Source organism: Peromyscus californicus, unplaced genomic scaffold, assembly GCF_007827085.1.
Source record: "Peromyscus californicus insignis strain IS unplaced genomic scaffold, ASM782708v3 Scaffold_11__1_contigs__length_118956290, whole genome shotgun sequence".
In the NCBI taxonomy this organism is placed as follows: Eukaryota; Metazoa; Chordata; class Mammalia; order Rodentia; family Cricetidae; genus Peromyscus; species Peromyscus californicus.
Window position 1 is genome coordinate 110,158,386 of NW_026294402.1, and position 26,831 is coordinate 110,185,216.

Genomic DNA, 26,831 nt, shown 5'->3' on the forward strand with positions numbered 1-26,831 from the left:
CTCAAAGGGATGTTTTGACTCTAGTCATAGAAGTGAAGTATTTTTTATATCTGTCTAGTTATACGTATGAGGTGTCCCCAGTGTTTCTGTTAGTGGAAGAGGCGGTTCTGAAGAAAATGATTGAATTTGTTGGCTGGAAAGAAGGGGATGGAATATTTAACCCAGGTGAGTACCACTGGTGACCTCCATCACCCTTCCACTTGGAGCACCTAAACATCTGTTCAGTTGAGGAACCTCTCCTTGCAGACATGCACATGACCCAAAAGTTGGCTTACCATGGAGCCGACACCTTTTCATAATGTGATTGAAATTTGCATAAATGCTAGGTCATGATATGCATACTTAACAAATGAGATGTCTACAATTTAGGATTTGCATATCTACACTTAAGATTTTTAACTAACACAAAGGAATTCCTCAGCTGCTGGGAGCTTATAAAGATACTTCTAAGTCCTCTATGTTTTTCAGGCAATGTTTCTTCAGAAGATTTCCAAACCATCTTGGCTTATTCTACACTGTTTTTCTAGGGCTGGAGATGAGCATGCATTTCCATTTCAGTTTCACCAAAGAGGTGACAGACAGGGTGACAGACAGGGTGTTATAAACAACACAACTTTGGATGCTCCTCCTAAGTTCAGGCTCAAAGGCTGAAAGTTTTAGTTTGGAAAAAAAAAGTCCTAAGCCAAAAGGATAGGCCTAAATTTCCTTATTTTCTGAGATAAAAAGTTTAGAAATTGTAGACATCCAGGAGAGTATAAATGGGACATTTGGGGTGTTTGGGTGACCCTCACAGTGAGTTTTTGTTAGACAGGGTAGTCCTAGCTGTCCAATGCTTCCCAGTTTATTTATTTCTTTGGGTGTTAAGACTTCATGCTGTAAGTTTGACATTTAAATTTTGTCTTTGCAGGTGGCTCAGTGTCCAATATGTGTGCAATGAATTTAGCTAGATATAGATATTACCCTGATGTTAAGGAGAAGGGCCTGTCTGGTTTGCCCCGATTAATCCTTTTCACATCGGCAGAGGTAAAGCATCATTTTTTATGTTAGATACATTTTTCCTCTTGAGAATGTATTAGTTAAGAGGGTTCATTTGCCTGAGGATTCCTGTTGTGATTTTTATCCTATCTATGTGTGATCAATATACCTACATATGATGTATCATTTTATTTCAAAGGGAAATCAGATTTTATTCTGGTTTTATGACCAGAATATTTATGGCCACTTAGTTTTGGTATAGCAACTTCATTTAAATTTGTAGTCTGACCACAGGGTGCCATACCCAATGAATGCACTTCTACCTACCATAACCCTTATACCTGAGGCTCAGGGAGCATCACGGAAGAGGGGTAGAAAGACTGCAACAGCCAGAGGATCAGGATGTCTGCCATAGATCGTTATCTCCTACACATAATAGGGAGCTGCACCCATGAAATCTTAACAAGACCTTCACCATGACAACATCATGACATGTCAATGTGGATGGGGGAAATCTGCCAACACCCCACACCTGGATGAAGAGCTGTAGGTAGTTAATAGTTGCTGAGAGAGGAGGAAACAGTCCTCTTTAGGGACAAGGCCCCTGATGGGTTAACTGGTTCTCAGTGGTCATCACTAAACATATGTACATATGCTCAAGAATATATGAAATCAGCAAGGTGTGTGTGTGTGTGTGTGTGTGTGTGTGTGTGTGTGTGTGTGTGCAGTAGATTTCATTTCAAGTGCTAGCTCTCTCTGTGAATCTTTCCTTATGTCTTGCTTTATCAGAACTGGTATCAGATGTATTCTCTACTCCCAATTCCTTGCAAAATTAGTAGTGTAAGGGATTTTTATCTTTCTTTACAAGATATAGAGGAAGGCAGGGGGATTCAGTAGCCACTGATGTTATACACACACACACACACACACACACACACACACACACACCCCACACACACACAGAGGCAAACATAAAGTGATACACACACATATAATCCAGTGACACCCAAGTTCTTGCATCTTATTTCTCTGTCCCCTGAAGTATAAGGTGAGGGTGATGATGAGTGCATGCACATTGAACTAGGCCAGATTTGAGTCCAGTCTCCAGCACATATTATCCGAGTGACCTTAGCAAAGGTGATTGCCACCTCTGTGCTTTGCTTTCCTAGTTTGTAAAACAATCTATCAGTTGGCATTTGTCTCAAATTACCCCAAAGTCCAGCAGCCTAGACCTACAGCTGTGTCACCAACTTTAAGCCTCCCAGCACCTGGAAAGTTGTGACATTCATGGCTGGGCTCTTTCCCATGGCTGGTACAGGAGTGGCCTAGCTGAGTGGTCCTAGGGACCTCTCTCCACCCTGTGTGTCCTGTGCACAGTGCACTCCAACAGGCAGTGCGAGCACTCCCTGAGAAAGCTGGGGACATACCACCCACTGAGTTCTAGAGTCAGACTGGTACACTGTCATTCCAGGCTCATTTTTGTAGAAAAGCAAGACAATGCTCAGACCCAGATTCAAATGTCAAGAAAGTGGAATTTGAGCTGAGTGAACTTATGCAAGGTCTTCTTGCAAAGGGTCTGGAGTCAAGGATTCCTGAGCAAATGGACCCACAAAAGCAATCCAACAGCCACACAGTGCTCACCAAAGAGTAGTTGATTGCAAAGACTGAATGGGTTATTGCCTGTAAAGTGGAATCTGGCCCATATTAGAAGAGGAAGTAGCCATGGTCAATGGGAAGAGAAAGAGCCAGCCCCAGTGAGATGGGTATAAATGGATGGTCCAGATTAAGAGCAGTCCTATCAGAAAGAGTCCTACACGCTGTGTTCTACTTTTGTGTATTTCCAGTGGAAACCTCTGTTCATTCCCAGATCAGGAGCACTAGCTATCCCATCAAAAACTTGCGGTGGCCTCCCATCCAAGTACTAACCAGGCCTGGTTTTATTTAGTTTCCAAGGTCAGACAAAACAGGGCACACACACATGTGACTTGAAAGTGAAAAGTGTATCACTAGGCCTGGAAAGGTAAGCGGGGGATGGAGGTTATACGGGTGAGGAGGAGTTGGGTTGAGGAGTAAGACCTGCCAAAACAGAGCATGTATGAAAATGTCAAGAGGAGACTTGTTACTTTTTATGCTACTTAAAATAGAAAAACAAACAAAGAAACAAACAAACAAAAACAAAAACAAGACAAAACCACCACCAACAACAACAATAAAAATGAAGTAAAATTTGAACATTGTCTGTGACTTCCACTTGGGCTTTCCTGGGCATTCATTTTTTTTTCTAAGAGAAAAACATTAGTTTATTTTAGCAAGAGTTTGTGCCTTGAGGGGTCCTCTGCAGAAAGGACCCTAGCCAAGTGCTGTGTTTTCCTCCTGCCTTTGGCTCTGGCTAGTGCTGCACTGACAGGAGAGCAGGAGGGAGGGTGGCAGGCCCCTTTGAAGACTCTCACCTGAGGGGTACCTCGCTGTCAGCATCTTACCTCTTCATAAGCTGTGTCTTCTGTAGGCAGAGGAGGATGTCTGGAACTGTGAAAATACTTACTCATAGGATTATTATGGGATACAATTCCCCTCTCTCTGAGGCAACTCCAACTATTTCAGACTTAGGGACCCAAGTCATTGGAGATACGGTCCTGCTTCATCCCCTGGGCAGGCTGATGAAATCCTGTTTCTGTCTTCTATCCCATGTCTTTTTGCACTTTCCATCTTCACTTGGTTTAATACTTCTTTACTAGAGTCTTTTTCTGGAAGAGATGCCCCAGAAAAGGGAAGAAGTTTGATGGAGGTTGAGAAGGAAGATAGTGATGGGGTTGACCAGTAGTCCAGGTGAAGAGGGTGAGAAGACACTGGATTCTCATGTTATTATGAAGTCAGAACTAAGTGATCTTTCCAGTCTCCCAGGAGCATGGGTGGCTGACATGCCAGCAGAAATTGTGTCCAGAAAACCAAACAAGTGTGAATCCCATCTCTGTGAGCTCACTTTGGCTTGAGAATACATTCATAGAGTCAACCTTTTCATCCCCATGCTACCCACAGTTTCTTTCTTTCCCTGCTGGGGTCAGAGCATATGCATTAATTTCATTTCTGTTTTAATGACCATCCCTTCATTGCTTATTATAACAAATCGACCCACTATTTAGTTAGAAAACAGAATTACTCAATGTTGTGTTTAGTGAAGTTCTCAAGGCCTAGGGTAGTCATTGGTTGTACATCACTGTTTGCTTTTAGGAGTTTAGTTAGTAGGCATTCCGCAGCTCACATCCTTCCATGGCTCGATCAGTCTCTTTTCTGTTTTCACCTTGTCCCACCTCCCTGCATCCCTGTCTTGCGCCTTGGGTTATAGAATGCATATGTCTAGCACAGAAGGTATTTTTGCATACTCTCCTCTTTATCTGTAATTTGCCTCTTGCTATCTACCAGCAAGATCATCACGGCAGACTCCTGAGCTGTCACTAAATCCACAATGTCCTTTCCAGTGCTGAAAGGAGATCAAAGAAAAGGAGACATTTGGAGAGAAGTAGTAAAGTTTTATTTTTGTGACTGGGTGAGTACTTTGCTGTGAGTGTCTTCAGTACATAGTGATCATGGGTTGTTGAGGTTTATGAGCAGAGCAGATTATTTTTAGAACCAACACAAAACAGAGATCATTGTCTGGCACTACAAGATGAGGAGGGTAAAAAAGAAACTGTTACCTTCCAGGCAGTGACCCAACCAGTTCCTCCTAAGCATGGCTGGCACTGGGGAAGAAAGTGAGAGATGTAGGATGCTTGACTCAGAGCTGGTCCTCCTTCAGCCCTGTGCCTTAGTGCTTCCCCAATGAGCTACTTCCCCTGAGGAACAGTGACCAAACATCTACCCACCTCAGATAGGGCATATGTGACACAGCAAGGAAACAATGCCACATAGTCTCTCCAGTGAACCAGTGAACTTACTGGGGTTACTTAAAGGAGTATGGGTGATGGATAGGGTGTTGCATCCAGGAGCATGGGTACCCCAAAGTCAACAGCATTTGAAAAGCCAGTCCAGCACGGTGGGACTCATGGTGGGACTCATGAAAGCAGAAACCCTGGGGTTGACTGTCAGGTGATTCAGCTGCCTGAAGAATTTCTTCTCCTGGCAACAGTTGATGAAGAGGGGCCTCACGAGTCTCCTAAGTTTCAGGAGCTCCCTGAGTCTTGTTGGTCTTCCTTACTTCCTGAGCCTTCCAGGAATGTTTTCATTCAGAGGAAATAGCTGCTTAGCAGGCCCTGAGCTAGAATGGGATGGATCCCAGGCCTTCCCAACAAGAAAACAAGTGCCCTTTAAGATGTAGTATAGATCATGAAGGTGAAGGCCATCCACCTTGGTTGACCCATCATTAGGAATGGGACTAATTTTATGATCTTGGAGAAATATCCAGAGTGCTTCTGCTCTCCCTCCCTGAAACACTGATAACACTGATAAACTCTACTCTCCCTACTTGAAAATTTGAGCATCCAATTAGTCAGCACTAGACCCACTGTATACTGGACACAACACACACCAAGGTGAAATCAGCAATTCATCCTGAGAGCCAAGATCACAGGGAAAATATCCCAGGTCACAGAAAAGCATCCTCACAAGATCCAGAAAGTGAAACTTCAGCTCGGGGCTGACTTTCATGTTGGAGCTTGTTTATTGTTTCATCTTCGTAGAAACTGGTACCCACTGGGGTGGGTATGCCATATGTAGATTTAAGTGGTGGCGCACGCCTTTAATCCCAGCACTCGGGAGGCAGAGGCAGGTGGATCTCTGTGAGTTCGAGGCCAGCCTGGTCTACAAAGTGAGTTCCAGGAAAGGCGCAAAACTACAGACTGTCTCGAAAAACCAAAAAAAAAAAAAAAAAAAAAAAGAAAAGAAAAAAGAAAAAAAAAAGCCTATGGGGAGTCTGGGTTTTAGAATGTCCAATTTATCTTTGGCCAGTCATGGAAACAACCACCGTTTACTTCAGAATGCAGTTATTACTTCTCAGGTCAAGCCATCTAGGTTTTCTCTTCCCATTAACTAGTCAATGTATGTGAAGTGTCACTGTTCTTTTTCCACTTCCAGGACCCTTCTCCAAAACTCTCAGATTTCTGGCTTTTAGTTGGTAGACATTAAAAAAAAAATTGTTGCTCTGCATTTGAGGGTGATACCGGGTTGTTTCTGGCCCTGACGTCCTGGACGTTAACTCCATGACCTTTGTTCTGATTCTGAGTCTAGATTTTTGCTCAGCAGAGCATTGGTTGGAGCAGTGTGCTGTTGCTTGTGGGGAGAGGGCTGTGCTTTTCCTTACAGTCAGACGTCACTGGAGGCAGGCTAGCATTTATCATTAGGAAATCAATAGCTGTTCGGCTGGCAGATCCCACATCTCTGGTGAGAAATAATTCACCTTGGCTATGTCACCTTTGTTATGGCAGGCACGCTACCTCCAGCCAGCACAGGCAGCTGTAGCCAGGAGACATTAATTACATTTTTTGTGTACAATTATTGCCGTCCGATATGCATATGTTCTGTGACACCCTGAAATAAATGCATCCTGTGGGCACTTGGGATGTGTCCTGCTTGATATTTGGAAATTAATTATTTAGGATGGTCTCATTTTTCCTGATGGTATGACTCCTTCTGCATTTTATTTTTATAGGGTTTTAGAAAAAGAACTTCCCATTTGACAAAAGGAGAAAAAAAATTACCACATTTGAGGGAATATATCAAGTTAAGTGTGAAGGCACAACTATTCTTCTAATGCATTCATCCCTACAAATTAAAGCTATTTTTTTTACAATAATGTTCCTTATCACATTTGTTTTTCTGGCATGAAAAAGAAATGAATTGGCCACCTGTCCCCCTTCACACAAAGAACAGCATCTTCAGTGTTTGAATGTAATTATGTTGTAGGCTTTGAGTGGTAAGTGTGGAGGTTCACTGTCTCCATCTTGCCAGTGTTTGTCAACAAGAAATAGGCTACATCTGCAGAACCAACTATTGACCTCATTCACACCGTGATGGAGTACAGTTATTACCTAGGGGGGTCACTTTGGTACATGGGATGTTAGCCATATTCCCATAGGTCTAATTTCAGCCTTGCTCTCCATGTCATAAAATTGGTCAATAGTCTGACCAATGTTAAAATCCATCATTTTTCCCCAGGAAATAATTAAACCTTCTCTTATCACTTTTGAGGTAGCATCTTGTCTCTCTTCAGAGGGTTTCCAGTTGGAGTAGACTAGATTTTAAGCTTCCATGAGCTCACCCATAATAGTAGTGTCAATAGCAACTTTTTAAATTCTTACAGATGCCAAGAGCCTCCAGTGACCACGTTTGTGCCATGAATTAAGCTGGGTTCACATGTTGACCCATGTCTTTCTGTGACAAGCTGATGGAATAGGTTTTATTGACACAGCACTTTCTGGACTGGAAAACCTAGTCTTCAAGACTTCATTATTTATTCAAGGTTCCCAAACTGCCACTTTCTCCGACCCTAAAGTCAACGGTCTCTGCCACTCATTAAACAGCTCAGTTCAATTATGATTTTCTTTTTTCTTCTATGCAATCATGTTTCAAAGATTGTGCTGCACTATAAAGACACACTGTGGTTTAGATAATAAATAATACATGTTCCATGCTCTATATTCATCTCTGTCTCTCCCTCACCCTCTAATTCAGTGTCATTACTCCATGAAGAAAGCGGCCTCCTTCCTTGGGATTGGCACCCAGAATGTGTACTTTGTGGAAACAGATGGAAGGTAATGGGGCAGGAGCAGGGGCAGGGGCAGGGGCAGGGGCAGAAGCCTCATGGGTAGAGGTCGTGGGTGGAAGGAAGAAACTTGGCTATCTAAAAGCACTTCCGTTGCCTGCAAAAGACTGGGCATAACTCAATGTCTTAACTCTATCCCTCAGAGGTAAAATGATACCCGAGGAGTTGGAGAAACGAATCTGGCAAGCGAGAAAAGAGGTGAGAATGAGAGAGAGATGAGAAGGGGGTGGGGAGGGCATCTGCTTACCAGGCAGAGAGTAGTGGAGAGAATGCAGACCACCAGCAGCACTCTATGAGGAGGTGAGAGAAGAGTGTGCTGCGGTTTAAATAGGAAACCTCGGTACTGTTTTACATCCGTCCTACTTCCTGGTGCCTGGCTCTCCACATTCTCAGTCATTCTCATTCCTGGGTGGCTGGAGTCTGTCAACCCTGGTGTCATGATATTTGGGATTCTTGGCTCAATTGTCCCTAAAGTTTTATCGAGTCTTCCTGAAGAATTCCAGTATCCAGTTTCCTATGTAGCTCTTCCTCCTGGACGCTCAAACACACATATCTGCCAAGCTTTTAGGGTGGGTCTCCATCTCTCCCTGTCCTCATTTGGGGGATTGCTTGCTGTAGCGCTCTGAATGTTCTACCTTCCTGAGCTGCTTGAATAGAGGAAGTCTGACCATGCTTTTCTGCTGTGACCCGGCAAGGCTGGCCTTGACACAGGATTCTGAGAGTGCTCCTCGCTGCTCTGTTCACTGATTACTTCTTGGGCCCAAACGCTTTGTTGCACCTATGCTGCCTTTCTACTGTTTCCTCCCATCCTACCCTCCCCTCCCCCACTGCTATGGAGCTACAGCTATGCCTTAAACAGGTGGTTTAGGCAAATGGTCTATTCTCACAGGCGTTTGCACTTGAAGATGGATGCGTTCATTACTTTAAGCCTTAATATTGTATTTCTGCTGTTATATTCATCTTTTCAGATTTCATAACATTACTTCACCTTGGGATAGTCTAGATTACTGTAGTTGGTCCACAGTCTATGCTAAACTTTTTAAATAGTACATTTTATTTATTTGGAGGGGAGGGGGCGCATGTCATGGCTCACACAGGGAGGTTAGAGGACAGCTTTTGAGAGCTGGATCTCTCCTTCCACCGTGTGGGTTCGGAGGAACGAACTTAGATTTTTCAGGCTTGGAAGCAGGTGTCTTTGTTCTCTGAGCCATCTTGCTGGCTTTGGAGTGTATACTTAAAGTCTGTGATTATTGTAGGTGCATTGCCTTCAGATGTGCGCCCTCAAACCTACATGTATCTTTGTAACTAACATCTTAATACTGTGTAGACATGATCATTGTCTGTGGGGTTCACATGTCACCCTCTCACTTTAGGTAAAATTCTCCAAAATACTGTCAGGTGCTTTGTTGAGTTTTGTCTTTTTTACAGTGAACCTCAGATGCTTCCTTCTAGGCTTACTTTCATCGTTTCCTGCCCAATTTCCTATTGAGAAGAACTTGTATGATGCTAGGCGTGCTCAATGGTTGTGGATGCTGAGTATCCTGCTTGCACAGGTCATGTTCTTTCTTCCTTCCCTCCATTTCTCAAGCTACCCAGTGCTCTTCCCTTCCCTTTCCTTCCCCTCCCATCCCTTCCATTCCCTCTTCCTTTCCTCTCCCTCTTTCTGCCTGTCTGTCTGTCATCTATCTATCTATCTATCTATCTATCTATCTATCTATCTATCTATCTATCATCTATCTATCATCTATGTATCTATGTATGTATGTATGTATGTATCTATCTATCTATCATCTATGTATGTATGTATGTATGTATGTATGTATGTATGTATCTATCTATCTATCTATCATCTATGTATCTATCTATCTATCTACCTACCATATATCTATCCATCCATCGGTTTATCTCTCTTCTTTTACATTTTTCACTGTCGATGGCCCTGGACATTTACAGAGCAGATGCAGCACGCCTCTTAGCACTCACCGTGCACACTCAGCACTCACGGAGACTGCTTGCCTTCTCTTCCACCTCCACCCCAGCCCCTTCTGCCACTCCAAGATCTGTCTGACACAAACATCTGGCATCATTCCATTGATCCATAAATATCTGCGTATATCTGTAAAGTAGATGCACTCTTATTTACTAGTATTATGATTATATTTAAAGGCAATCACTTAATATAATCAAATATTCAGTCTATCTTAAAAATTCCCCTTTACTATAAAAAACAACATCTGGCTTACTTAAGGAAGACCCCACATAAGGTTGCTATGTCATGTATGGTTGGTAGGTCAGATACACTTTTTGCTGATCCACAGCTTCTTTCCCCTCTACATTGATGCCCTGAATTGATGTGGAGAAGCATGCACGTCCCTGAGTTTATAGCTCACACTGAGGCTGAGGACTCTGATGTCTCCTCCGCACTGTCTGTTCTTGAGTCTCCTGTACTGTGGTGCTTACCTCCGTGGGATTCAAGCAGGATTTCTTTCCATGTTTTACATTTTGTCCTTCCTTGTGGAGACACTCCTGCCTCCCTCTGTGATGACATTGGTCAATGGGATCCACCCATCCACTGTCAAGCCCCGCTTACCCCCACCTCTCAGATCTGGCTACCCTAGTGATCATTGGCTAGAGCATTCCTTCTTTAGGTGACTTTGGAACTCACTCTCCTCTCCTCCCTCACTCATTGGCAGACTTTCCACTATACACAAAACTGCTTCCTCATCACTACTTAATTTCCCCAAGGAGATGATTTCCCCTAGAAGGATACACACTTCCTTGTTTTGCCTGATTTACCAATTCTCAATGTTCTGAGATCATTTTCCACCCTCCCTTAAACACAGCCTCCTGTGTTGGTGTCATTAACAATTCATATTTCTAACATAGTTACTTTGATTCTACTGTAGTCATTACTTCTCTTCTTCAATTGGTGGTTTGTCTTGACACCCCAGGTATAGGAAACTGACATAATTCTGAAGTTGAGAACCCGAGAACAGAAGTTCATGAAAAGTGAAAATTGCTTCAGGCACATTGAAAAGGAGGGCAGCAGGGACACACTGGTGTTTCTGCCCAGTTTCCTTTGAAGTCAGTGCCTACGTGGGCATGGATTCACCAGCAACCAGCCTCACATCCATTTGGAGACAATGCCCCATGATGGGAGGCTTTGCGGACCTCAGTGGTTCAGACCTGCTTGTCTGTGTTTTAGTGTTTCCTTCTTATTACTTCAGACACAGGGAGCTGAGCATCAGCATGGGTTTTTGTGCTGGGGATGAACTCTCTGAGCCACAACAACCCATTCAAACATCTTTTAGGGGGTGACCTTTGCTTGATACCATTATGAAGACGGTGCAAACTGCAGGGCACCAACAATGTAGTTATTGACCAGCCCAGCGAGCAGGACCACCGAATATTTCCAGGTAGTTTTGAGCACGAGTGTTTGAAGTGACAAATTTTCTTATGGAATACAGCTCCCAGGCAGTGTGCGATCAATACTGATTCCTGAACTTTGTAGTTCATGGCAAGAAGTGAGGAAAGAAAAACACAGGGAAGGTTAAATCCACACATAAACATGTGATTTCTGAGCCTATTAAAAGCACGTGATTTGATAGGTAAACATAACCCATTAGACTCTTCTGCTGGCTTCTACAGGTATTTTTGCAAGTTTGTCAGAGCATCATACAGTTTATGGGGAAGAGCCCACCATTCAAGCTGCCGAAAACAGTCTAGCAAATAACATTTGTGTGTTGCTTTGCATGATTGATGTGACTCTGTTCTCATTCCGTTTAGGTCACTGACATGATAAAGACTTAATCAATTGTGGTTGAGTACAGGGAAGAATTCCCCAAGCTCATGGTTCCCCAGTGGGGGCTCTGTCACCTCCTGGCCTGGCTCTGAAAGGGTTGGGGTAGACCCAGCCCTGTGTGTCACAGCTGTCTCCCCAGATGACAACTGGATTCATTCTGTGCTGTCACTCTGACTCCTGGGAATCTCAGTTGGGGGATGTGGGACCCAGTGGCCTTGCTCTGCCCCACTTTCCATTGAGAAATAACATCTTTCTATCAAAAGGTCAGTTAAATTGTAATAAGTTGTGGTTCAAACACAAGTGCCTACAGCATGCGAAGAGATAAGATTCTATTGTGATAACAATGAACTTCACCATAAAACTGAGGGAAATCAGCTCTAAGCTAAATGAGAGTAAAACAATTTTCAGAGGAAATAAAATGTTAGGAGTGTCTTATTCCTCAAATATTTTGAAACCCTAGAGTCATAGCTACTCACAATCCCACAGTTGTCTGTAAGCTGTCTCTGTCACAGTAAGTAACACACCTCTGCCACCATGCTGGCATTAATAAGTTTGGGAACATCCCTTTCTCCCTTTCCTTGCCTGATTGGCATGAAGCCTGCTGGTGTGTTCACCAGCTAACTTGCTTGCAATTGTTTTTCATCTCTGTGTTACGCCTATGATCTCCTTTTCTTGCCCATGGTCCACTGACATCTGCTCAGTTTACAAGATGCAGGCATCAGCTGTATGAGGAGAGTACGGAGACAAGGATGAGGCAGGTCCTCTTCCCATCACATGCTGGGAATTTATCCAGGGCTGTCCCCATATGGACAACCCTCCCCTGTGACATTGCCTCCTTCTCTCTGTTCTCAGCTTGTTCTGTGTCTACACTTGATTTTTTTTTCTTTGCCTGCCAGCTGTATTTACTTAGATAAGCAGACAGGCCTGCGTGGTTCACCCCTGGGGCCAGAATTTTGCCCACCAGTCCTGCCTCTATTTATTTAGGTGAGAGGGGGCAATGCAGGCTTGATAGAAGCCCAAGCTCTTTCCTCAAGAGCAAGCAGGAAGCCCCCAGAATGACATTTTGTCATTACCGGTGGGGTTATCAACTTTGGACCTGGGCCATCACCAGACAGAATGCAACCAACAGAAACTGACAGCAATAATCTTGACTCTAACCGTTGATCTGGATCAATGGAGGGCCATATTATAGCATTTTCTCACTGTGCTCAACCTCTTTATAATGACCCAAGGCCACATAGTATGGAAGTATCCAAACACTCACTGAATCAACCATGACCTCCAAAGAGGCTCTGTTTGGCTCCAGATCCATAACCCCTGTGTTCACCAGCTTCCAACAGGGTGGATTTCACAAAGGTGGTGAAGATTCTCTCTGTGATTGGCTTCTTTCCTCAGGGGGCAGTGCCATTTCTTGTCTGTGCCACATCTGGCACCACCGTGCTGGGTGCCTTCGACCCCCTGGATGAGATTGCTGAGGTCTGTGAGAGGCATGCCCTCTGGCTCCACGTGGATGTAAGTTCATCTGTGTGTCCATGTCTGTCCAACTTCCAAGTCCTTTTCAGCTTCTCCTGGCTTCCCAGCTTCTCCTGGCTTCCCAGCTTCTCCTGCCTTCTCAGCTTCTCCTGGCTTCCCAGCTTCTCCTACCTTCTCCTGCTTTCCCAGCTTCTCCTACTCTCAGGATCTAGAAGCTTCCTACTTTCAGTTGTGCTTCTCACTTGGGAAATGAGCATGTCATTCCTTTAAGGCTTCCCAAAGATCCTAAGGCCTCAGATCTGTTTTGATTTTGTTCTGTGGATTCCATGGGACTTTCCCATGAGCCGTCTTTTTGGTCCCTGAATCAACAAGGCAATGCAGTGTTCGGGAACAGTGACAGTGGAAGCAGGAGGTCATGAGTTGAGTTCTAATCCGCATCATCTTCCTGTGCTCAACTCTGTGTCCGCAGTTGCTTCGGTTGCAGGGGCGGGGGAGAAGGCTGATAAAATCTGGAGAAAAGTATCTTCCAGCTATAAAATGATATGATTCCAATCAGTAAGAAAATGCAAAAAAAAAAAAAAACCCTATCCTGCATTATATAATTGCATGTCTTAATTAAAGCAGGTTTTAGCTGGATCCATAGTAGATAATTGTTTGAGGGAAATTGATATAATTTATATTCTTCATAATTTTCCAACTTAAAGGGTTGGATTTTTTCTAATTCATTTCATAAGTCCTGAGGTTGTGCAGAACACATTTTCCTCTAAGCTAAAGGTAATTTTTATTAAAGGTCTACTTATTCAGGGTTAAAAGTTGAATCCAGCCAGCTAAGTGTGCTTGACATGGCTTTTCCATTCCCTCCCTTCCCTCCCATTCCTCATCTCTCTCCCTCCTTTTCCTTTTTCTCCCTCTCCCCATTCCCCTTTCTTCCATCTCCCTTCTCTTTCTGCTCCTTCATTCCCTGTCCACCCTCCCCTCATCCTCCCCTTCTTCTCTCCCCTTCTTTGTTTTCCTCTTCCTCCCCTCCCCCTCCCTTCCCTTCTCTTCTTTTTTCTTGCACTCTCTTCCCCTCCCTCCCTCTCCCCTCCCCTTCTTCTCCCTTCCTTTTATTCCTTCTCTCTCTTCTCTCCCTGCCTCCCCTCCTCCTTCTCCCTACTCTCTTCTTTCATTTTCTATGAAGTCAGACATTCAAGGATTTGGATGTAGCCTAGAAAAGGGATGGTTGAACATGCTCATGAGGCTTCAGTGCATCTTCCCAGGCAGGAGAGTAGTCAAGATGCTCCAGATCAGAAGAAATATGTAATAACTTGCTGAGCAGAAGATGACCAATCATTAAGGAGACATCCCTGCATATAATTTTATAGTTCACAGCATTTTATTCTTTGGAAGTCAATTGGGTATAGAATGATCAAGAGAGAGCACTTGAGTCCTTAAGGTTTTCACTAAGTTGATGGTAATGTTGGGTGAACCAGACACAGGAGTCACAGGCATGATTAACACACCAATGGCTATGCTTCAGGTGAATTATTTTTTACTTCGCTTAATGGAGCTTGAGTATTTGTAGCTGTTCACTTTTTAACTTACACTTTATTGATTTTTATCACCATAGAAATGTGGTAATATTTAATGTCCTAAAAGATAGTATGAAGTGAGCACTTTTGTTAACCATGTGAATAAGGAGAAACAATTGAATACATCAACATTCTCCTTAAATACTTCACTCTCTTAAGAGAAACATCAATGGGGTTATAAGTTTACGCAGAACATAACAGCTACGGTAGCTTCAAAATTAGAAATGACCTAGAGAGATTTATGTGGCTTAGTCAGAATTTCAATTTATAAACATGAACAAAAAGATCTATTTTTTTTAATTAAGGGTTAAATTTTGAAGACAATAATTAGGAATACATTTAAGGTGCAGCAGCTTATTCTGTTTACACACGGTAGGCATCTAGCAGTGCATGTCACATTAGGTTAAACTTGACCACAGCTTCTCTGAGTAGATGGAAGATATCTGAATAAAGGAAACAAACACATCCTAACATCAAGACAGTGTTTATTCATCTTTTATTGTGGCAGGTGTCTAATCCGTTGGACAGTTTGATTACAATAGAAAGTAACTTCAGGGAACTTCATACACATACACAGTTCATTAATGTTAAAAGTTACAATCGTTGTTTTGACTTCTTATACCTTTTTAAGGGAACTTAATTCATTCCAGTTCTGTTGATGTCTCTTCTTGTTTTCCTCTGTAAGAATGAATGTGAGACTCCTCAAGGCTTGGTCACCTCTGAAGTAGGGGCTGGTGGCATCCGCTAGCCCACAGGTTCCCGGCAGAGTTTCCCCTTCCCTCCCACCAGTTGCCACAATTCACACAGAGCATACAAGCGTTCTATCTTTCTCTATTTCTTGAATAAGGTCTCATGAACTTGCTAGATAGGCAAAGATGACTTTAAGAATTCTTGGTCCTCCTGTCCCCATCCGCCAGCTGCTGGAATCACAGGCAGATGCTATAACTCCCTATTTGTGTAGAGCAGAGGATTGTACTCAGAGCCCGGTGAATGACAGACAAGCATTCTACCAACTAAGCTATGTCTCTAGCCCATATTGTCTTTAAATTCATGGGCTTTGGAGGCTGTGAAATCTTGGTTCTACTCCTGCCTCCACCTGTATTTCAAGGTTAGCTTTATTTATTTATCAGCCAGTCAATAAGAAAGAAATATCTTGTGATGCTTAACATGTACTAAGAACTCAGTAACAGTCTTTACTAGGGTAGAAAGTCAAGGTCCTTCACCATAAAAGTGGTTTGATGTTGTAGATTCTAGAGTTAAGAGCTGAGAAAGATAACTAAGGAGAAGTGGGGCCCTGCCATCAGCAGTGGATTGTTTGTTTTCTCCTTTTAAATCTACTGAGAAATAAAATTGTTCATGGAGGCTGCCTATCCTGCACAATGACTTTGTGAACCAATAGAAGGCTTCTTAATTCTCATTATTGTAAATGTAAATGTGGCTCAGTAGGGTTGGGAGGTATGTATTTGGGGGTGAAGAAGAGTCAGGGATTGTATGAGGGGCAGGGTATAAGGCTGGTTAACTGCGTGGGACCAGAAAGGGCTGTGACCAACATGTCCTGCTTGCTTCCAGCCTTAGTCAAATCTGGTCTTTGTGGAGCCTGTGGGATGCGGCAGTATGGAGAAGGTGGTAGGAAGGACACTAAGTGCCAACCCCAGTTTATTAACCCTTTGCCTGGGAATTGGGCATTCACAAAATTTCAGGAAACACAAGAGGTCATGGAGTCTTTGGGGATTTCTTTGAATCAGGAGTCCACTGGGTCCAGGGTCTGAACCTTGGTGATATGTTCACTCTTAGCAGAAGCCTGATGCTGGAGTAAGTTCATCCTCAAGCTTATACTGCATCACCCAGTAGCCTCAGCCTTGCCTCTCCCTGAATGGAAGAGTTATGCTTGCAGGAATTTAAGGCCATGGTGTGGCTGGTGCTGTACTATCTTGGCTACCAACGGGCAGCACTAAGCAATACTCTGAGAGCTGTGAGAGTGTCTCATTTACTTCTTCTACCTCTAGATTGCACACATCCTGCTGCTGTTTAACTATGGCATCTGTCCTCCTTTAAACTTATTATTGAAAGGAAATGGTGTTTGCCTGCTAGGCAGCTCTTGAGCTCAACTGTTGCCTGAAGCATTCCCATTCCCCTCAACCTCCCATGATATACTCTCTAATTTGGCCAAATGATCATTTCAACTAAACCATGATGCTATTAGGTAAAGAGAACAGGTTTGGGATCCTCAATCTGATTTTGATTGCCCGTGATACCCCAAACAATCTACCTAGCACATCTGAAAGTTAGTTTTCCCGCAGAAATAGAGATGGTCATATCTCCGTCCTTCACAGGATGCTGTGGGATTTCATGGGGGAATCTCAGAGCATTCAGCAGGGCTCAGGGTCCAGTGGCCCCAGAGTCTCCCCATGCAGCCACCCATCATTTTTCTGAACAATTTTCAAGATCCAGATGAACTCTTAAGTGCCCCTATTTGGATTCCTCCTCCCTTCCTTCCTGACCCCTTCCCACAAGCCTCCCCATTCCTGTTCTTTTTCTCTGCTCCATCCTCTGGTGCTCAGGAAGTCATCTTTCCAATAAGTAACTTCCTTAAGGTCCAAGCCCCCTCTCTCTTATCCTCCTCCTATATTACATTGGCAAATATTTCTGAGAACCAGTAGGCCAAAAAGATCTCATCTTCCTTAGAGAATATCTCCTCCTACCTTACCCCTGTTGACCTTCTAGCTACTTTGCCAACAATGTTCTCATTCATCAGATGGAATTCTAGCCTTTTGTTCATGACTCACAGTACAGTGTGTATAGTGACACTGTGAAGATGTCAGCTGTTCTAGATCCAAGGCATCAAGAGGGCATGGACTGTAGCTTTTTAACCTTTTTTGGTCTACACAAAGCTCAATTGTCTATTAATATACCAATTTCTTTTGTGTGGCTTCACATCTGAGTCATTGGGGCCCATCTACTACACTGGGGTTCTGATTGCCTAGTTCGATTGCCTGATCAAACTCCCCAGAGTGCAAGTCAGTGAATGATATCAAATGAAGTACCAAAGGACACATGTGTAGGGTTGCCATGGTAGTTCATGGGTAGGCAAATGACACTGAAGTAACTTTGGGTATCTAAATATCTCAACAGGCCTCCTGGGGTGGCTCAGCTTTGGTGTCAAGAAAGCACCGCCAACTCCTTCATGGAATCCACAGGTAAATTGAGCTTCCTGTTTTGCAGTTGACTTTTATTTAGGAAAAATAAACAATTGTTGGCACGTCTCCATCTGAGTGGCCTTTAGAAAACAGACCATGAGGGCTGGAGAGATAACTCAGTGATGCACTTACAAAAGGACCTGAGTTCATCCCCTGGGACTCACAGGAAAAATTGCTATGTGTGGTAGCATACACATATACTGCCAGTGCTGGAGAAGCAGGCATAGGCCAGCCCAAGGACTCCCCGCTGTGCATCCTAGGCTAATCAGCAAGCTCCACCCCAACAAGACTGTTTCAAAAATCCAAAAGGCTGGCTGGCATCCTGAGGAATGATGCCCAAGTTCAACCTCTAGCCTCTCTCTCTCTTTCTCTAAACACACACACACCACACACACACACACACACACACACACACACACACACACACTACAAAAATTACTTTTCTGAAACAAAACAGCCCCCAAATTGTTCCCATCCCTCAAATGAGGAACCGGTGGATTGATAACTTGTACATGAGGCCTCATTAGTATCTTCCTTCTCCTTACAGTAGCTAGCCAAACCCCTCTCCAAGTTCTCTCTCTCTCTCTCTCTATTCGACACGACAGGGCTCACTCCGTGGCCTGGAACCCGCACAAGATGCTGATGGCTGGAATCCAGTGCTCTGCTCTACTCATCAAGGACAAATCTGTAAGTTTTTCTCAGTGTTCTTCAGCAATCCAGTGCATTCAAACCCCAGTTTTTGGAAGCTACATTGTTGCTCATTCCTTGCTGTCTTGGGCTAAGATGATCCCCAGGAAATGGCCGTGACCTTGAAATGAAAAATAGAGTCAGATAAAGAGCTCGTATTTCTTCCCTAGTAGCTTTGTGGATTTGAATGAGGCAGTATACAATCTTATTAGTCAGAGCAAAATGGTCTCTTACACCCTCATTTGGATTATATTTTAAAGCTGAGTTTTAAATGTTGCTTTCCCCCACTCTCTCATTGATGGAGTCTGGGATTTAAGTCATCTCAAAGTTTCTGCTCACCGGGAAAGTGGAACAGATGTGTGTCACACATTAACTCAAATGCTTAATATGGTCAGCTGGGGCTTAGCAGACTGTTTCTATGGGAGGATATTAGTTAAGGACTGATCGCAAACACTGGCTTATTGGGAATGGCTTGCTCAAGCTCTTTTTGGAGCATGAGGGAAAAGTTGGATGCTAGTCAGGATGACTGTTAGGCAAGTGGGACAGGGGCTGCTGAGCTCCTCTTGGCCAGAGGCATAAGTGACATGCTTTTTGTGGGTTAAATAAGGATCCTGTGGGAAGTGGCCCAGGCTGAGAAGTGCTACTTCATTCTTAGAAATGCCTCTTCAAGATCTGTGTTCAGCATGTGGGTGATCTTTCTCAGCCATCTGTTTACATCAGAGGGGACTCCCTTTGCCAATCTGAAAATCATTTCTGTTTTTTTTTAAGGAATTTTATTGCAAATGAAAACATATTTAAAACTTGAAGTTTTCCTCTTGCCTGTGGAGATATTTAAATGGTTTAAAAAAAAACAAATAAATGTGATATTTGTATGCTAGCACCCTGTGTGTTTCGACATGGCCAAGCAGAGTGTCCATCCAAAACTAAGAAAAGATTTTGTATCTACAGGAGTAGCTACTTTCAGAGATCTGATCTGTCTCCAAATGTTTTGTTAGGTTGGTTGTAGCTGACTATTCATAGATTAACTGTTGATTGTATTCACAGGTTGATTGTAGTTGACTGTATTCACAGGTTGGTTATAGTTGGCTGTCTTCATAGGTTGATTGTGGTTGATTGTGTTCACAGGTTGGTTATAGTTGACTGTATTCACAAGTTGGTTAGAGGTGACTGTATTCAATACTACTCGACCTTTGGTTTAAGTTTAAAACTGCGCATTGGCTGTATTTATAACTGGAGGTAGTTTAAGACTATTGTGCCATTTTGAGTCAAAGAACACTCAAGTTACTCACAGATGCATATTTAGGACATGATAGAAATAGGTGTAAACTCAACTTCCTCTTGGACTCGATTCAGGGACAGAACAGCCCAGATGCACACTGTGTGCCAGGCATTTGGCATTTTCTTTCTCCCTCCTCATCCGACCTGAATGACAAACTATCTGTTGGAGTGACGCGCTCAGCAATGGAAAATTTAGACAGAAAGTTCTGAGTACTCTTTATATAACTTCCTAGCTGTTTCTCCTGGCTTTTTCTCCAATCATATTTGAATGACCTCCCAAAGAACTGGCTCACATTTATATAAGTAGACAATACACTTCTGAATCATGCACCTCATTAACAAGGGTTACATGTTTTTCTTTATGTTTTTAAAAATGAGTTCTTCCCTAAATTTCAATAATAACAACATGCCTGCTCACCCAGAGTGACTGAGAGTTAATATAGTTACATGCACCATGCAAGGAATTGAGCACTCAAAGCAACTGTCCAAGTTTTCTTGAGGAAAAACTCATTTTTCATTCACATGGAATAGAAAGCTCAGCCCGGAGAGGAGAGAAATGGCGATCACTTCCAGGAGTTTTGTTTCTGAGGGTTTCTGTCACATTTACACCCACTTTCTCTTTGTTCTGCTTCATATTCGTTCAGTCAGTCTCTCAGCCAGTTGACTTGACTGACCCAGATAGGCTCTTCACTGTGCTTGTTCTAGGAGTTGAACAGTGAAACATTTCCCACAGTCAGAGGGTTTATAAATGTGCAGACAAGACCACCGCAGAATAGGTATATTTACCTCTGCGTGTGATGTGTGCTCATGTACACACGTATGTGCATATGTACTCACCATGCAATAGCAAGAATAGGAGAGAGACTGGCAATGGGATGTCCTCTTTAATTGCTTCTACACTTCATTGTTTGAGATAGTGTCTGTCATTGAACCCAGAGTTCACTGTTTCTGCTACACTAGCTGGCCAGTGAGCCTCTGAGCTCCACCAGCCCCCTAGCCCCACCCTTCACCCCCTGTAATGCTGGAATTATGGGTATTCACCACTGTACCTGGATTTTATGTGGATGCTGGAGATTTGAACTTAGGTCCTCATACTTATGTGGCGAGCGCTTTAACCACTGAGCCATCTTTCCAGCCTTACCTATTTGACTCAGTGATTACTATTATACTGAGTACACAGAAGAACATCAAGATGCTTTGGTTGTAAGAGCAGGAGCTATTACATTCTTGTTCTATTCCTGTCATCCTTAGTACCCACCAAATAGCTTCCTTTTTAGTCTCTATGTCAGATATCTGGCCAATTCTATGTAGGGCAATTCAATGAAGGCTTTGAGTCTCTAATAAAGATGATAAGCATGAGATGAAATTTCTCCCTTCCTTTCTCATTTGAGTGCAGTGCTAATAGAATCAGAGACACAGATCTCTGGCAGCCACCTTGTGAACATAAGGCAATGACCTTAGATTGAAACACCAACATGTCCGTAGTGTCAAAAAAGAAAGGAGAAAGTCTTGCGCTTGGGTAATAACTTTGAAATGTTGTGACAATCCTGAAAATACCTGTTTTCAGACTCTGTGACAGGATGCAAGTGACATGAAGTGTCCTTGGAACCATCTCTGTTTGGGCAAGCTGTGTGCACAGCCGAATGCACTTCCATCTGATACAGAAAAGGATGTAAGACTTCAAGAATTCACAGCAGAGAGACACACGCTTCTCCCAGGTGCAAAGAACAATATGTGCAGATTTTCTAAGAAAAGAAAGTCCTTGTTCAACTTCAAAAGCTGAAAGGAGTTCACTGAGGCTGACTGAGCAGGATGAAAACGTGAAGATGAACAGGAAATGAGATGAAAAGTTGAAGCTGTGGGTAGACCACACCATGACTTAGAGATCATTCTAATGGTTTCAGAATTGATCTTTAGAAAGGGAGAGAACTTTAAAATTAGACAGTATTGGGACTGAGAGACGACTCAGTGGTTAAGAGCACTTCTGCAAAGGACCTGGGTATAGTTCCCCGCAACCACATGGTGGCTCCTAACTGTAACTCCAGTTCCAGGGGATCCTACATCCTCTTCTTGCCTCTCTGGGTACCAGGTATGCATGTGGTGCACATACATACATGCAAGCAAAACACTTATAAAAAATCTTTTAAAAAACGGAAAACATTCTGAATAATTTTTATTTAGGGCAATGAATTAAAAGGGAGCAAGAATGAATGTAAGAAGGAAGGAAGGAATGCCACATCTAAGCACAAGTTGATGGCAAATGCACAAGTTACTTGTTTCATACTGTGAAAAATACCCTGGCCAAACCAAAATTAAGGGAGGAAAGATTTCCTGGACTCACAGTTGAGTCTACAGTCCGTCATGGTAGAGGAGTCATGGTGGCGGGCATATGCGGCAGCTGGTCTAATTGTGTTCATAGCGGAGAAGTCAAGAGCAATGGAGGCTGTTACTCAGGTCACTTTCCCCTTTATGTTCAGTCAAGAAGCCCAGCCCATGATATGGTGTCCCTCACAGTCAAGGTGGGGCTTCCTATTCCAGCTAACCTAATCTAGATAGTCCCTCAGAGCATGCCCAGAATCTGCTTGTCCTCCGGATGATTCTAGATCCTGTCAAGTTGACAACCAATGTCAACCATCACAGTAAGGAAGCTAGATAAAATGTTATGATATCCTGATCTATATTACATCAACTCTACAGGGCTGAAGGATCACTTGCCTATGAGAGGTGAAGGAGAAGCCAGTGTCATGGCTGACTCTCTTAGTGTTGACACGGCAATTGAGTGCCTTATGCTCTTTATTGAGGTGAAGTAAGGGAAAATTTGAGCATGAAATCTCTTTAGTGTTGGATATAAGTATATGAATATGTAATATATAACATATTAATAATATATGTAATATAACAATATGTAACGTAATATATAAATATATAAATCTCATAGTGTTGGCTATCTAAAATGTGAGACTACCATCCATTTAAGTAAGGCAGCTGATATATAAGAGGTTTTGGCTAGAAAAGTCAACATAGATGAAACCTGCTGTCTTAGGGGTGATTGGAAGCCTTCAGGGGACCTTTGGAATTAGAAAAAAGAGACTTAAACCTCTGTCTTTGTTTTAGGTAGGATCACTATTGATGTGATGAAACACCGTGACCAAAAACAGCTTGAGGAGGAAAGGATTTATTTGGCTTATATATCCTGAATCAACAGTCCACTGAGGAAAGCCAGAGCTGGAATTCAAACAGAGCAGGAACCTAGAGGCAGGAGATGACACAGAGGTCATGGAAGGGAGTTGCTTACTGGCTTGCTCCCCATGGGTTCCCTCACCTTGCTTTCTTATAGAACCCAGGACCACCAATCCAGGGTGGCACTACCCACAATGGGCTAGACCCTCCCACCTCAGTCACTAATTAAGAGAATGTGCTATTGGTTTGCCTATACCATACTTTATGAGGCCACTTTTCTCAGTTGAGACTCCCTCCTCTTTGATGACTCTAGCCTGTGAAGTTGACATAAAACTTCCTTCACAATCTTGAAGAATGTTGGGGATTGAATAGAAGAGTCAGAACTCCCGGTGAAGGCCGGGTCAGAATGGCCAGGAAGATAGTTAGAACGGGAGTGATGTAATGAACTTGAAGAACAAACATGTATGGAAATATATATATATATATATATATGTATATGTATATGTATATGTATATGTATATGTATATCTATCTAGCTATATATATCTATATTTGTTTTTGTCATTGAAGTCTCTACAGCAGTGGTTCTCAATCTGTGGGTCACAACCCCTGGAGGAGTCAAATGACCCTTTCACAGGGGTTGCATGTCAGACATCCCATATATCAGATATTTACATTACTATTCATGACAGTAGCAAAATTAGTTATGAAGTAACAACTACAGCATGAGGAACTGTATTAAAGGGTCGTAACATTAGGAAGATTGAGAACCACAGCTCTATAGCAAAAGACAGACTAACAAGAAATGAGCCAAACAAATCTATTTAGGTAAAGTTGTATGTGACACAGGAGCCCTTCAAAATGAGGAATTTGGGGCTGAGGAATATCCCACAGTGGTAGAGGGCTTACCTAACATTGCGAATTCTTGAGTTCAACTTGGCATTGGGATAAAAGACTTTGTCTTAGTTAGGGTTTCAATTGTTGTGAAGAGACACCATGACCACAGCAACTCTTATAAAGGAAAACATTTAACTGGGGCTGACTTACAGTTCAGAGGTTTAGTCCATTATCATCATGGCGGGTATTATGCAGGTGGACATGGTGCTGGAGAAGGAGCTGAGAGTTCTACATCTTGATCCACAGGCAGCAGGAAGTGAACTGTGTACCACATTGGGCATGTGAGACCTCCAAGCCCACCCCCACAGTGACACACTTCTTCCAACAAGGCAACTTCTACTCCAACAAGGCCATATACCTCCTAATAGTGCCACTCCTGATGGGCCAAACATTCAAACCCATGAGTCTACAGTGGCCATTCCTATTCAAACCACCACAGACCAGGATGAAAGGAAAACAGGATATTTCTGTGGCTGGCCATACAGAAGTATGACCAGAGGACAAAGGTAATAGATGAAGGTGACTCAGCATGGCCTATTTGCTCAGCTTCCTCTTGGTACCGGACAGAATCCCTGGGAAAGGAAGACCTGCCATATGGGAAGAAAGTCAAGGAGTTCTTTTATGACTGCTTGAGGGAGAAGAGTGTCTGAGCGACCTTGAAGCTGTCCCACCATGGGATCTTACTCTTAGGATAGTGAGTGACTTTCATCTATCATCGCTGTATCAGTTCCTGCCTTTGACACTGGGGCAAAACTCCAGACAGAAGCAACTGAAGGGAGAAGAGCTCATTTTCACTCTTGATTTCAGCCCATCCTAGCAGAGAAGGGATGGAGGCATGCATGGCAGCGGAAGGGCGTGGCTCCACTTGTCCACAACTTAGCATGCTAGAAAGCAGAAAGAATGTCACAAAAAGCAGTGAGAGAAAGGACACCCAAAAGGACCTGTATCTGTGACCTATTTCCTCCCGCTTGGTCCCCACTCCTGAAGTTTCTACAACCTGCCCAAATAATGCTACAAGCTAGGGACAAAATAGTCGAACACATAAGCCTATGGGCCACTTTACAGACTCAAACCACATTCCCAAAGGTTCATGGTATTCTCATGATGTAAAATGCATCAAGTTCCATTTGAAGAGGCTCAGATTCTAAACACTCCCAACATTGCTTAAAAGTCTGAATTCAAATCTCTTCTGAGATTCAGGGCCTACTCTCAGCTATAAGTTGCTGCAAAATTAGCAATTGAGTTACATACTTCCATTCTACAATGGTACAGAGTAAGCACCCTCACTTGAAAGGCAAGGAATGGTAGACTAGGAAGCCAAGACTGGACCACAGCAGTATGGAAACTCAGCAGGGCTCACACCAAACCCTGCAGCTCAGCTCAGTCCATGTCTTATCTCCAGGATATCCAGAGGCATCATCTGAGCACCAATGAGCTTGGACAACCTTGATTCTATGTCCCTGCCATTTACAACATCCATGGCCCCTCTCTTGGGGAAACTTCATTTGGTGCCTTCACCTGTCTTGGCCCTTCCATCATCCCAAGGTCTCCATTACTACTTGGGCTCTACCCTCACAGCCTCACACAGCGGGGAGACTTCCTTAATGGGGAGAACCAGGCATCTCAGTTCCTTCCACCCCAAATTCTCCTTTTGGGAGTTTGGAAATACAAACATTCACATTATATAGATACTGAGCGTATTGCTAACCCCTACTCAGGCCTGAGTGTACCTCAAGTGGTGCCCCATGAATAGCAATTTAATTCAGACTCCCTTCTGCAGCTGATGTTAGGGATAACTCTAGTTGAAAGACAGCAAATTGGTGAAAATAGCGGTAAGAAAATGAGCTCCCTAATTTTATACTCCATAGAGTGTTCATGGGGCTGTTCTGAGGGGTTCATTGTGGGCACACTGACTAATTTCCTGCATTGGTCAGGGGCCTCTGCAGGAACAAAGCACTTTGCCACTCTTAAAACAGTACTCTCAGGAACCCCCTTTGTTCCACAAGGATGAAAAGAAGGTGAGCTGTCCCCAGAGACCTGTGATTATAAATAGCTTGACTGCAAATGTAAAAGGTGTGTGCCCGTGTGGCTGCAGAGGAACAGAGCATGTTCTCGCCCTTTGATGGCAAGTAAAAGGCATGAATTCTACGGTGGCAAAGACAAGGGAAATCTCAACATCCTCTTTCTAATTTCTGAGTGTTTATTGGAAGGGCTTTAGTTTGTTAAAGACTCACAAGTGAATGTTAACAGAAGTCCTTTGCAGCACTCACTCCTTTTCATTTCTGCCCACTTCGTCATCTGACTTCACCCGCAAAGCCCTTTGTTAGACTCAGCAACCACAGGGAATTCAGGTCGTGGCTTCCTTTCTTTTCATTTTCGAAGATAACGGTGGCACTATGGATTGGTTTTTTGCTGTTGTTGTTCTGTGTGTAGTGTATGTGAGCATGTGTATTGGTAAATTTATGTGCAAATGTGTGTAGGGGGGCATAAGTTGATGTTGGGTGTGAATGTCTTCCTTGATCACTGTTCACATTAAACCCTGAGGCAGGGTCTCTCATGTGAAGCTAGAAATTGCTGATTTGGCTAATCTAGACAGCCACCTTGCTCAATGAGTCTCTGTCTCCAACTCCTGAGCACTGGGACTCTAGGAGGGCTCCTACATTTGTGGTGGCTCTGGGCATTCAAATTCTGGCCCTTCTATTTACCCAGCGAGGTGTTTTACTCATCAAGCTAGCCCTCCAGCCATAAACACAGTGGATTTTAAAAACTCATATTAATATTTCTATTTCCAAAGTGCTAAAGGAAGGAAAGATGAAGAAAAGAACATTGCTTACCTGAAGATGCCCTTTGCCTGTTTCCTACAGCACCCACACCTTTAAGAGGATGCATACTCCCCTAATTGTTAATCCATAAAATATGCAGCACATTTTGTTTTTGGCAAACACCCTTCAAATGCAATTATAAATATTGTTCTATACCTTTCTGTGAATTTTTAAATAGTTGAAAAGCATCCTATC

At 43.2% G+C, this 26,831-nt stretch overlaps 1 protein-coding gene across 1 annotated transcript in view; it reads left to right on the plus strand.

Annotated features, from left to right (window-relative positions):
- Positions 1 to 26,831, plus strand: part of Gadl1 (glutamate decarboxylase like 1) — a 152,047-nt gene that overhangs the window by 13,625 nt on the left and 111,591 nt on the right. The window contains exons 4-10 of the mRNA XM_052729878.1: positions 59 to 165; positions 908 to 1,023; positions 7,639 to 7,718; positions 7,873 to 7,927; positions 12,927 to 13,043; positions 17,708 to 17,772; positions 18,378 to 18,459. Coding sequence (XP_052585838.1) covers positions 59 to 165; positions 908 to 1,023; positions 7,639 to 7,718; positions 7,873 to 7,927; positions 12,927 to 13,043; positions 17,708 to 17,772; positions 18,378 to 18,459 — 622 coding nt within the window. The remainder of the gene's footprint in view (positions 1 to 58; positions 166 to 907; positions 1,024 to 7,638; positions 7,719 to 7,872; positions 7,928 to 12,926; positions 13,044 to 17,707; positions 17,773 to 18,377; positions 18,460 to 26,831) is intronic.